The 12,620-nt window shown below is 48.3% G+C and overlaps 1 protein-coding gene across 1 annotated transcript in view; it reads left to right on the top strand.

The window, feature by feature from the left end:
- The window catches only part of BCL7B (B-cell CLL/lymphoma 7B), a 25,402-nt gene extending 13,515 nt beyond the window's left edge, over positions 1 to 11,887 (top strand). Inside the window, exons 4-7 of the mRNA XM_011930877.1 lie at positions 4,593 to 4,689; positions 7,856 to 8,026; positions 9,917 to 9,996; positions 10,847 to 11,887. Of these exons, the coding sequence (XP_011786267.1) occupies positions 4,593 to 4,689; positions 7,856 to 8,026; positions 9,917 to 9,996; positions 10,847 to 10,939 (441 nt within the window). The 3' untranslated portion in view covers positions 10,940 to 11,887. The remainder of the gene's footprint in view (positions 1 to 4,592; positions 4,690 to 7,855; positions 8,027 to 9,916; positions 9,997 to 10,846) is intronic.
- Positions 11,888 to 12,620: the final 733 nt, after the last annotated feature.

Raw genomic sequence — 12,620 nt, 5'->3', positions numbered from 1 at the left:
GCAAGCTCCGCCTCCCGGGTTCACGCCATTCTCCTGCCTCAGCCTCCCGAGTAGCTGGGACTACAGGCGCCCGCCACAGCGCCCGGCTAATTTTTTGTATTTTTAGTAGAGACGGGGTTTCACCGTGGTCTCGATCTCCTGACCTTGTGATCTGCTCGCCTCAGCCTCCCAAAGTGCTGGGATTACAGGCGTGAACCACTGCGCCCGGCCTGAAGTAATCTGTATAACAAACCCCCGACACAAGTTAACATATGTAACAAACCTGTACATGTACCCCTGAACTTAAAATAGAAGTTAAAAAAAAAAAAATTAGGCCAGTTGCAGTGGCTCATGCCTGTAATCCCAGAACTCAGGAGGATCTCTTGACACCAGTAATTTGGGACCACCTTGGAAAACACAGTGAGACGTTGTCTGTACAAAAAAATAATTAGCCTGGTGTGGTGCCACATACCTGTAATCCCAGCTACTTGGAAGGCTGAGGCAGAAGAACTGCTTGAGCCCGGGAGTTAGAGACTGTAGTGAACTATGATCATGCCACTGCACTCCATCCTTGGGGATAGAGTGAGACCCTCTCTCAAAAAAGTAAAAAAATAATAAAAATTACAAAAGCAAAGTAAAAATGATTGTACATAATTCACTAAGTGATTGTGCACCCATACCTTGTAAAGCCTTATAACTATGATAAAAGATGTTATCGCTGGGCATGGTAATGCTGTCCTGTAGACCCAGCTACTCGGGAGGCTGAGACAGGATAATCACGTGAGCCCAGGAGCTGGAGGCTATAGTGTGCAATGATGGTGCCTCTGAACAGCCACTGGACTCCAGCCTGGGCAACATAGTGAGACCCCATCTCTCTTAAAAAAAAGAGAGAGAGATTTTGTTAGCATTATTCATTGGGTTAGGAGAATGTTTACAGTATGGTGAGTGGGGAGGAGAAGCAAGTTTATGCTGTATTAGGACCCTTTTTCTTTTTTTTTTTTCTCGAGACAGTCTTGCCCTGTCGCCCAGGCTGGAGTGCAATGACGCAATCTTGGCTCGCTGCAGCCTCCACCTCCTGGGTTCAAGTGATTCTCCTACTTCAGCCTCTCAAGTAGCTGGGACTACAGGCACTTGCCACCATGCCCGGCTAATTTTTGTATTTTTAGTAGGGATGGGGTTTCGCCATGTTGGCCAGGCTGGTCTCGAGCTCCTGATCTCAGGTCCTCAGGTGATCCACCTGCCTCGGCCTCCCAAAGTGCTGCGATTACAGGCGTGAGCCACTGTGCCCGGCCTATATATGTTCATATTGTGGCTAATCATATAGATGATTTTCCTTTTCTGTATTTTCAGAATTCCCTGTAGTGAATACAAATTTTGTATCAACACAGAACCATTAAAATAAATATAAATGAGATATCAGAAAAAAGTGATGATAAAGCCAAAAGTTGGCGTCAGTGCTATATGAAACTGTGCATCAGGTACATTGCCACGTCCTTTTTGAAAGCAGTGAGGCTCCAAAAAAAACCTGTAAAAGTAATGGTCAGGTTTGGTGGCTCACGCCTGTAATCCCAGCACTTTGGGAGGCCGAGACAGGTGTATCACTTGAGGTCAGGAGTTCAAGACCAGCCTGGTCAACATAGTGAGACCCTGTCTCTACCTGAAAATACAAAAAATTAGCTGGGTATGGTGGCGCGTGCCTGTAATCCCAGCTACTTGGGAGGCTGAGGCAGAAGAATCGCTTGAACCTGGGAGGCAGAGGTTGCAGTGAGCTGAGATTGAGCCAGTGCACATCAGCCTGGGCAACAGAGCGGAGACTCCATCTCAAAATAAAATAATAAAATAAGATACGATAAGATAAAATAAAATAATCAGACCAGGCACAATGGCTCACACCTATAATCCCAGCACTTTGGGAGGCCCAGGCCTTGCAGTGGAGCTTGCAGTGAGCTGAGATCGCACCACTGCACTCCATTCTGGGTGACTCCACTGCAGGCGGAGCTTGCAGTGAGCTGAGATTGCGCCACTGCACTCCATCCTGGGTGACAGAGTGAGACTCAGTCTCAAAAAATAAAATAAAATAAAATATAAATTAGCAAGCGTGGTGGCATGTGGCTATGGTCCCAGCTACTTGGGAGGCTGAAGTGGGAGGATCGCTTGCACCTGGGGGTTCAAGGCTGCAGTGATGAGCTATGATTGTACCACTGCACTCCAGTCTGGGTGACAGAGCAAGAACTGGTTCCAAAAAAAAAAAGAATAGAAATAAAAGATGCAAAACTAAATGTCCAGTATTTGGGAAGTGATTAAGTGAATCATGGAAATATTAAGCGACCATTAAAAATGTTGATTGGGTACAGTGGCTCACATTTGTAATCCCAGCACTTTGAGAGGCTGAAGCAGGCGGATCCCTTGACCTCAGGAGCTTGAGACCAGCCTGAGCAACATGATGAAATCCTGTCTCTACAAAAATTAGCTGGGCGTGGTGATGTGCACATGTGGTCCCAGCTACTCAGTGAGGTTGGGGTAGGAGGATCACTTGAGCCCAGGAGGCGGAGGTTGTAGTGAGCCGTGATTGTGCCACTACATTCTAACCTGGGTGACAGAGTGAGACCTTGTTTCAAATAAAAAAAAAATTAATGTAATATATGTAATAGTAAAGTGTTTGCAATTACATCAAAATTATATCTGAAAAATGAAAGGACACAGGGACCCATAACTGCAGTTGATTTACTCCAGAGGTAAGATTGAGTTATTGGCCGGGCGCGGTGGCTTGCGCCTGTAATCCCAGCACTTTGGGAGGCTGAGGCAGGCGGATCACAAGGTCAGGAGATTGAGACCGTCCTGGCTAACACAATGAAACCCTGTCTCTACTAAAAAATACAAAAAATTAGCCAGGTGTGGTAGCAGGTGCCTGTAGTCCCAGCTACTCGGGAGGCTGAGGCAGGAGAATGGCGTGAACCTGGGAGGCGGAGCTTACAGTGAGCCACTGCACTCCAGCCTGGGCGACAGAGCGAGACTCCGTCTCAAAAACAAAAAAAACAAACAAAAAAATTGAGTTATTAACAAAAATTATGTTACTAATACAATGCATCTACCAGAAATGTATAAAAAGTATGAACTGGTAAATTTGAGGCTACTCAGATTTAAACTTTTGGCTTTTGGGATGCTCTCATTTTCATATGCCTGGATTTACTCTGGGCTTTTTTTTTGTTTTTTTGTTTTTTTTTGAGATAGGGTCTAACTCTGTTGCCCAGGCTGGAGTGCACATAGCTCACTGCAGCCTCGAACTCTCAGGCTCAAGCAATTCTCCCAACTCAGCCTTCTCAGTAGCTGGGATCATTGGCATGTGCCACCATATGTGGCTAATTTTTTATTTTTTGTAGAGATGGGGTCTTACTATGTTGTCCAGGCTGGTCTCAAACTCCTGGGCTCAAGCGATCCTCTCACTTCAGCCTCCTCAAGTACTAGGATTACAGGCATAAGCCACTGTGCCTGGTCCTTTGGCTTTCTTGTTGCAAGCTGGTACTTACCTGCCCACTGTGGTTGCCCTGCACTTATAACCTATATCTTTCTTGGAACAAATGTTATAGGTAAAAATAGACATGGGGTGATTATTTTGTTTTTTGGGTTTTTTTGTTTGTTTCTTTTTGAGACGGAGTTTGCTCTTTCGCCCAAGCTGTTATAAAGTGGCGGAATCTCGGCTCACTGCAACCTCCACCCCACAGGTTCAAGCAATTCTCCTGTCTCAGCCTCCAGAGTAGCAGGAATTATAGGCACATGCCACCACGCCAGGCTAATTTTTGTATTTTTATTATTTATTTATTTATTGTTTCATTTTAATTTTTTTTTAGATGGAGTCTCGCTCTGTAGCCTATGCTGGAGTGCGGTGGTGCCATCTTGGTTCACTGCAACTTCCACCTCAAGCAATTCTGCTGCCTCAGCCTCCCAAGTAGCTGGGATTACAGGCACGTGCCACCACACTTGGCTGCTTTTTGTATTTTTAGTAGAGACAGGGTTTCACAATGTTGGCCAGGCTGGTCTCGGACTCCTGACCTCAGGTGATCCATCCATCTTGGTCTCCCAAAGTTCTGGGATTATAGGCATGAGCCACTGCGCCTGGCCGGGGTGATCATTTTGAATGGATGAGGCTGACGGATCAGGAATAGAGCTAGCCCGGCCCATTTGTCCTGTTACTGTCTGCGTTACACGAGGTTGCTCCTTCTCTCACTTTTTTCCCCATTCGGCTACTGAAACAGGAATCTTTCTCAAATAAGTGTTTTGTATTTCTTGCCCTTTCGTATAGAGAAGGGTTGCCTGAGCAGTTTGATCAGGGCAGGAGAGGGATACTATAGGACGTTCTAGTTGAAGTATATATATCTGCCTGTTGCTTATGATTCATGATATTCCTGCTGGAAGAGTTCATTTTTTCTGAGGCTTGAGGAGAAGTGCCTTGTCCAGGATTCTGTTTTTCTTTGGGTCCTTGGATTCTCACGCTGCTGTCGTTTTTCCTGTTCAGTCCTAATCCAGACCTCTGTGGTCTGTCACATAGCACCCTCTTCCCTCTCTGTGAGTCTCCTGCTTGGCTCTGTCATATTCCTCTTTTTTTCCTTTTCTAGAAAGAAAAGTCAAAATCGAACAGTTCAGCAGCCCGAGAACCTAATGGCTTTCCCTCTGATGCCTCAGCCAATTCCTCTCTCCTTCTTGAATTCCAGGGTGAGTTGCATCTCTGTGTCTTCCTTGCAGGAGAAGAAAAACTTGGATGAATGCATTAATAAGAAGAATTGGCCGGGTGCAGTGACTCACGCCTGTAACCCCAGTGCTTTGGGAGTCTGAGGTGGGCAGGTCACTTGAGATCAGGAGTTCAAGACGAGCCTGGCCAACATGGTGAAACCCAGTCTCTACTACTAAAAATACAACAAATTAGCTGAGCATGATGGCGCACGCCTGTAATCTCAGCTACTCGCGGGGCTGAGACAGGAGAATTGCTTGATCCCAGGAGGTGGAGGTTGCGGTGAGCTGAGATCTCACCACTGCACTCCAGCCTGGGCTGCAGAGTGAGACTCCGTCTCAAAAAAAAAAAAAAGAATTCTGTGTATCAATTCAGCGCCTGCTTTTTCGCTGGTATTTTGCTAGGCACTTGACCTAAATCTTTTCATTTAAACTTCACGGTAACACTGCAAGATAGATAATGGGATCCTCCTTTTCCAGTGAAGGAAACTGAGGCTCAGAGAGGTTAAGTTACATGTCTGAAGTTACATAACTTGTAAATGACAGACTCCGTGTCAGGTCCTGGTTGTCTGAATCAGAAGCTTTTTTTTTTTTTTTTAGATTGTACTTCATTTTTTATTTTTTGTAGAGATAGAGTCTGGCTATGTTGCCCAGGCTGGCCTTGAACTCCTGGCCTCAAGCAGTCCCCCGGCCTTGACCTTCCAAGGTACAAGCAAGAGCCGCTGCACCTGGCCTAGACTGTATGTTTTGTGATAGTGGCTTAGAAAAGGCTACCCAAAGCCGAAGCTTTTGCTTACCCACTGTTAGGACATGTTCTGCCTCCTAAACCAATCCCGCTGGGTCAGCACTGTAGTCATGATACTGCCTTTTACGTTTACCTGCTAGGTACTGTCTACGAAGCACTTTTACTTTACTGTCTCATTTTTACCCATGTATCAGCCTGTGATATAAACCAGGCAGTTATTATCCATATTTAAGGAAACGGATGCTCAGGGAGGAACAGTGTTTTGTTTAAGTTCAAAAGTGACAGCTTTATTCATTTGGTAACAAAATGCTACTTCCATTTTAGTGTGGGTATTAAAGGTCTCTGTAGGAGTCAAGACTAGCGTGAGTTTATGACTTTCTCTTCAAAACCAGATTTGAGCTAACCCAGCGTGTAGTTATCCCTTCCCCACCTCTTTCCCAGGCCCCACCAAGGTCAACCATATGCTGTTGGAAAGGGAACACCGATGTGTGTTCAATAGTCAGAAAGCTCTGGGAGACATATGAACCTCCATTTCCTCAGTCTGGCCACCATCTCCTCCTTTTCATTTAGTAAATACCACGAACTGTATGCAGGTACCGTGTGTTGCACTGGGAATCAAGGACAAGTGAGCCACAGAGCCTGTCCACAGAGGCTCACGGGAGGATGCACGTGTGCGAAATGGTAAATGCAAGCGTGCACAGGCTATCATGGGAGAGTAAGAGAGGTTGGTCATTTCCACCCATGCAAGCCAGGGAGGAAGGGCTCCGTGGAGGAAGTGATGTCGGGACTGTGTTGGGAGGTCTGGGGCTTTCCAGGACAAGAGAAGGCAGCCTAGCCAAGGAATAGCTGGGCAGAAGCACCCATGCGTGACGAAGCTTTTGGGTAAGGGTCCAACCTGCCTGGAGCTGAGGATCCTGTGGGAGAACAGTTCTCTTGTGGGAGAACAGCAGGCACTGAGGCCAGAGATCAGAAAGGACTTCCTATGTTGCAACAAGGCCAGCTCATGCCTGTCCTAAGAAGTACTGGGTATGGCCGGGCATGGTGGCTCACGCCTGTAGTCCCAGCACTTTGGGAGGCTGAGGTAGGTGGATCAGCTGAGGTCAGGAGTTCGAGAACCCTGTCTCTAATAAAAATACAAAATTATCCGGGCGTAGTGGCGCAAGCCTGTAATCCCAGCTACTCAGGACGCTGAGGCAGGAGAATTGGTTGAACCCGGGAGGCAGAGGTTGTGGTGAGCCGAGATCGCGCCACTGCACTCCATCCTGGGCAACAAGAGTGAAATTTTGTTTCAAAAAAAAAAAAAGACAATACTGGGTATGACATTTCTCCCTTAGGCAGCAGTGGAGCGTCGAAGGGTTTAGAAAGGTCTCTCTGGAAGTGGTTTGCAGTTCAGTTTAAGGTACATGAGACTGGAGGCAGGGCAGTGAGGTAGGTGGCTGTTGCAGGAGGCCAGGCTAGAGATGAGGAGGCTTGAACTGAAGCAGTAGGAGAGGAAGGAATGAGCATAAATGATACCAGAGCAGGAGGGGAAACACTTTGGTGACTGACTGCTGTAGGTGCAGCAGAGGAAGGCATTGGTGACTCTTACTTTTTTCTTTTTTTAAAATTATTATTTTTATTTTTTGAGACAGAGTCTCGCTGTGTCACTCAGGCTGGAGTGCAGTGATGCAATCTCAGCTCACTGCAACCTCCACCTCCCGGGTTCAAGCGATGCTCCCACCTCAGCCTCCCAAGTGGCTGGAATTACAGGCGCGTGCCATCATGCCCAGCTAATTTTTGTATTTTCAGTAGAGACAGCGTTTTACCATGTTGGCCAGGCTGGTCTCGAACTTCTGACATCAAGTGATCCGCCCACCTTGGCCTCCCAAAGTGCTGGGATTACAGGTGTGAGCCACCGCACTCGGCCTGGTAACTCTTAAGTTTTGAAATTTGGTGGTGACTTTAAGCCTTCAGGCAGAACTCCCAGGTGCTAATCTGTCAGTCCTTGCGGCATTCAGGCAGCTGAAGCCTGAGCTCACCACCTTCAGACACCACCAGCCTCCTTCAGATGCCCAAGGGTGCCTGACAAATGTCATTTTCTACACGTCTTGTGATGTGAGAAGGATTGAGAAGTACTGACCAGAGACACAGCTACACCCCTCCCTTCCACAAGCTGCAATCAGTGGATAATAAAGGAGCGTTTAATAAGCATATCCTGACCTTCCCAAAGTGTAATGTTGTATAAACATAAAGATCCTGGCTGCCTCTGGTACTTATAATCTATGTCATGTAGGCCGGGCACAATGATGATTATGCTCAGTTGTATCCTTGACTGCCTAAAGTGATGCCAGGCCCTTGGCTGTCCAGAGTTCCTCTTGAGGAGAATGACCACACTCAGCTGCTGCCTTTGTTCTGTTTGGTTTTCAGATGAAAACAGCAACCAGAGTTCTGTGTCTGACGTCTATCAGCTGAAGGTGGACAGCAGCACCAACTCAAGCCCCAGCCCCCAGCAGAGTGAGTCCCTGAGCCCAGCACACACCTCCGACTTCCGCACGGATGACTCCCAGCCCCCAACCCTGGGCCAGGAGATCCTGGAGGGTGAGTCGTGGTTGGCCCAGGATGAGTTTCCTAGAAGGGCCTTGCTTCCTGCTCTTGTTGCGTCTCATCTTTAGAGTAACAGGCTCGAGAGAGCGCTTCAGAGCCAGGCGGCACCAAGCCCTTTCTCACCAGCTTGGGATATTTTGAGGAATGATTATATTTTCCCCTTTCACAGAGTGAAGGGAGAAAACAAGCATTAGAGTTGAGTGCCAGGCTCTATGGAAGGAACTTGGGTATTTGACACCTGGTATAATTCTCTTAAAAATCCTGTGAGGTGGCAGCTATTGTCTTCTTTTACAGATGAGGAAAATGAACATTCAAGGCTTAGAAAGATTAAATTGGGCTGGGCAGGTGGCTCACACCTGTAATCCCAGCACTTTGGGAGGTCTAGGTGAGCAGGTCACTTGAGGCCAGGAGTTCAAGACCAGCCTGACCAACATGACAAAACCATGTCTCTGCTAAAAACATAAAAAATTTAGTTGGGCATGGTGGCATGTGCCTGTAATCCCAGCTGCTCTGGAGACTGAGGCAGAAGAATCGCTTGAACCTAAGAGGCAGAGGTTGCAGTGAGCTGGGATCACACCAGTGCATTCTTGCCTGGGCAACAGGGTGAGACTCCATCTCCAAAAAAAAAAAAAAGAAAAAGGCCTGGCATGGTGGCTCACGTCTGTAATCCCAGCACTTTGGGAGGCCGAAGCAGGTGGATCACCTGAGGTCAAGAGTTAGAGACCACCTTGACCAACATGATAAAACCCCATCTCTACTAAAAATACAAAAATTAGCCAGGTGTGGTGGCACATGCCTGTAATCCCAGCTACTCGGGAGGCTGAGGCAGGAGAATCACTTGAACCCAGGAGGCAGGGGTTGCAGTGAGCCGAGATTGCACCACTGCACTCCAGCCTGGCGACAGACCTAGATTCCATCTCAAAAAAAAACAGAGTGAAAGGTTAAATCGCTTGTCTAAGATCACATGGCCGTCTAGTAACTGTTGGAATGAATGTCACTTTAAGTCCTTCTGTCTTCAGCATTTTTGCTGTCTGCATCACATCCTGCTAAATTTTTTTCCTTTCTTTTTTTTTTTTTTTTTTTTTTAAGGAGATAGGGTCCTGCTCTGTTGCCTAGGCTAGAATGCAGTGGCTGATTCTTAGCTCACTGCAGTCTTGAACTCCTGGGTCAAGTGATTCTCTTGCCTCAGACTCCCTAGTAGTAGGATTGTAGGCCTGTGCCACCATGCCTGGCTATCTTTTAATTTTTTGTAGAAATGGAGTCTCACTATGTTGCCCAGGCTGGTCTTGAACTCCTGGGCTCAAGCGATCCTCCCACCTCAGCCTCCAGAGTAGCTGGGATTATAGGCGTGAGCCGCCATGCCCGACCCAGGTTTCTTGTTATAATATGGATATATAGATGTGTCTTAGGCCCTTGTTAGCTTTCCTGTGCTGTGACCCGTTAACAGCCAACTACAAAATGGAACTTGTTTCTCCATGGGAAATGCCAATTGTAGTTAATATTTATTGTGTTCTTACTATTTGGCATGCACTGTTCTTAGCTCCTGTGTTTATTACTTCATCTAGTCCTCACAGCAACTCTCAGAAAACTGGGAGATTGAGTTAGAGTCATAATGTTTGGGCTGGAGGATGACAAGATGAGCGGATTTGTGGGTTCTAGATATCTCCAGCCCAGCAGAGATGGCCCTCTGCAGTCTAGCAGTATTTTGCCCTTCCACCATTCATGGCTGTGACCTGGTCCAGCTGGGCCCTGAATGAATGTTTGCTTCTCAGGCCAGTATTCTCCCCTCCTCACCAAGCCACCTCCACACAGCTCTAAGGAAGCTCCCCCAGGTCCAGGCCTCAGGGGACCCCTGCCCTCAGGCCGACCCTGCTGCCTTTTCAGAGCCCTCCCTGCCCTCCTCGGAAGTGGCTGATGAACCTCCCACCCTCACCAAGGAAGAACCAGTTCCACTAGAAACACAGGTAAGCAGTCACTTTGGGGTTTCTAGTTTTTCATTTGTTTGGTTTGAGGCAGGGTCTCGCTGTTGCCCAGACTAGAGTGCAGTGGCACAATCTTGGCTCACTGCAACCTCCACCGCCTCCCGGGTTCAGGTGATTCTCCTGTCTCAGGCTCCTGAGTAACTGGGATTACAGGCGCCCACCACCACACCCGGCTAATTTTTGTATTTTTTTTTTTTTTTTTTGAGACGGAGTCTCGTTCTGTTGCTCAGGCTGGAGTGCAGTGGCCGGATCTCAGCTCACTGCAAGCTCCGCCTCCCAGGTTTACACCATTCTCCTGCCTCAGCCTCCTGAGTAGCTGGGACTACAGGCACCCGCCACCTCGCCCGGCTAGTTTTTTGTATTTTTTTAGTAGAGACGGGGTTTCACCGTGTTAGCCAGGATGGTCTCGATCTCCTGACCTCGTGATCCGCCCGTCTCGGCCTCCCAAAGTGCTGGGATTACAGGCTTGAGACACCGCGCCCGGCCAATTTTTGTATTTTTAGTAGAGACGGGATTTTACCATGTTGGCCAGGCTGGTCTCGAACTCCTGAGCTCAAGTGAGCTGCCCATCTCAGCCTCCCAATGTGCTGGGATTACAGGTGTGAGCCACTGTGCTGGCCAGGCTTCCCAGTTTCTAAGTCAAAAAACCAGGAAAGACTGGATGTGGGCTTGGATCTGCAGCGCTGGAAATGAGTCCCGGGGTTGTAGGCAAGGGAGGAAGTTTGATCATCTGCTGGAAGGAGCAGGATGGGCATCCCATTATAATTCAGGTGATGGGAAGGTTCTGGTTGGGAGGGCTGGCCCTGGCATTCCATGCTCTGCCTGCCCCTAGGTCGTCGAGGAAGAGGAAGACTCAGGTGCCCCACCCCTGAAGCGCTTCTGTGTGGACCAACCCACAGTGCCGCAGACGGCGTCAGAAAGCTAGCACTGTCCTGGCCCTCCGCCTCCTGGCCCTGCCTCTATTTATTGCATTCTGGTTCTGGCCGCGCTGCGTTGCTGGGGTAAGGGCAAGCACTGGGGTCGAGAGCCTGCACACATGAGCCTTCCGGGCTGGAAGGCTGGTGTAGGACTTGGGGCTGTAGCATCATCTTCCTGTCCCTGGCACCTGTGTCTACTGGCTCCTGAGAAGAGGAGCGCTCATGTCTTTTTTGCACCCCAAGTTGGCTGGAGCATCGGCCACCCCAAGATTCATCTGTCACCTCCAGGCAGCAGTCTCTGCTCCAGAATCTCTGGACAGAGCTGCTGGCAGCTTCTGCGAGAAGAGAGAGATGTGGAAGGCACCCTCTAGAAGAGAGTGTGCCTCGGGTTACTTGAACTTGAATGGAGACTGTAGACTCCCGGACTTTCCCCTAGGACTGGGGGCCCTGTAGGCTGCTGTTGGAGAAGGACTGGGTAGAGACGTTGGAGGGAAGGGAAGGGCTTTTTTCCACACAAGGGCAGAGAGTCTGTCTAGATTTCTTGCTGTCCTGCCAGTTCCGCCCACGCCTGAGGTGGTCCTGCCTCTCACGGGCACCCTAGCTGCTGACAGTCCTTTGTGGCTGCCATTCCCATCCCCTGCCCTCAGCACACACGTCCGCACACACAGCTTTCTTTGTTCTCACCTGTACCTGTCATTCCAACATCCCTGCCTCTTGCCACAAACTACCCCAGCAAGAATTTGAGGTTCTGACAACAGTACCCATCCCCCACAGCACCCCTTCAGCTCAGTTTCTAGAAAGCTCCCTTTTCTTTGAAATCTGCATGTTGAATTGAACTTTGTGATTTTATTTTTTGTTTCAAAAAAGTTTAAGAAAATGGAAATGGGCAACAGTGAGTGAAGACATATTTTAGCACTGAATAGAATATTTTTAAAATTAAACTATTTGAAATATGTCCTGTTGGTATCTGAGTGCTTCCTTCTTGAAGGTTGCAGAGTTGAGTGGCGGTGGTGGCTGAGTGCTTGTGGGGTCACTGTGGGCTGGGCCTGCCCATCCTTTCACTCCCACAGTGTGGACTTCATGACAGTGATTTCCAGCCTCCCTTTGAAGCTGTCACGTAGTTCAAATTATGCTTCTTGCTGGGCGCAGTGGCTCATACTACTTATCCCAGCACTTTGGGAGGCCGAGGCAGGAGGATCACTTGAGGCTAGGAGTTTGAGATCAGCCTGGGCAACATAGCAGGACCCTATCTCTATCTAAACAATATTTTAAAATTAAAACATAACAACCAGGCCAGGCATGGTAGCTTACACCTGTAATCTTAGCACTTTGGGAGGCCGAGGTGGGTGGATCACCTGAGCTCAGGAGTTCGAGACCAGCCTGACCAGTAAGGTGAGACCCTGTCTCTACTAAAAATATAAAAATTAGCCAGGCATGGTGGCAGGCGCCTGTATTCCCAGCTCCTTGGGAGGTTGAGATAAGAACTGCTTGAACCTGGGAGGTGGAGGTTGCAGTGGGCCAAGATTGCGCCACTGCACTGCAGCCTGGGTGACAGAGCGAGACTCCATCTCAAAAAAACAAAACCAAATTCCATCCCTGTGTACACCAAATGCAATCCATGGACGTGTTTTCCACAGATCCAAGTAGTTCAGAGGGATTCATGAGTTCTTTTTTTTTCCCTTGTGGTAA

This window comes from Colobus angolensis, unplaced genomic scaffold (genome assembly GCF_000951035.1).
Source record: "Colobus angolensis palliatus isolate OR3802 unplaced genomic scaffold, Cang.pa_1.0 Scaffold120, whole genome shotgun sequence".
Lineage (NCBI taxonomy): Eukaryota > Metazoa > Chordata > Mammalia > Primates > Cercopithecidae > Colobus > Colobus angolensis.
Note: the sequence above shows the minus strand (reverse complement) of the source record. Positions and strands in the feature narration are given on the sequence as shown.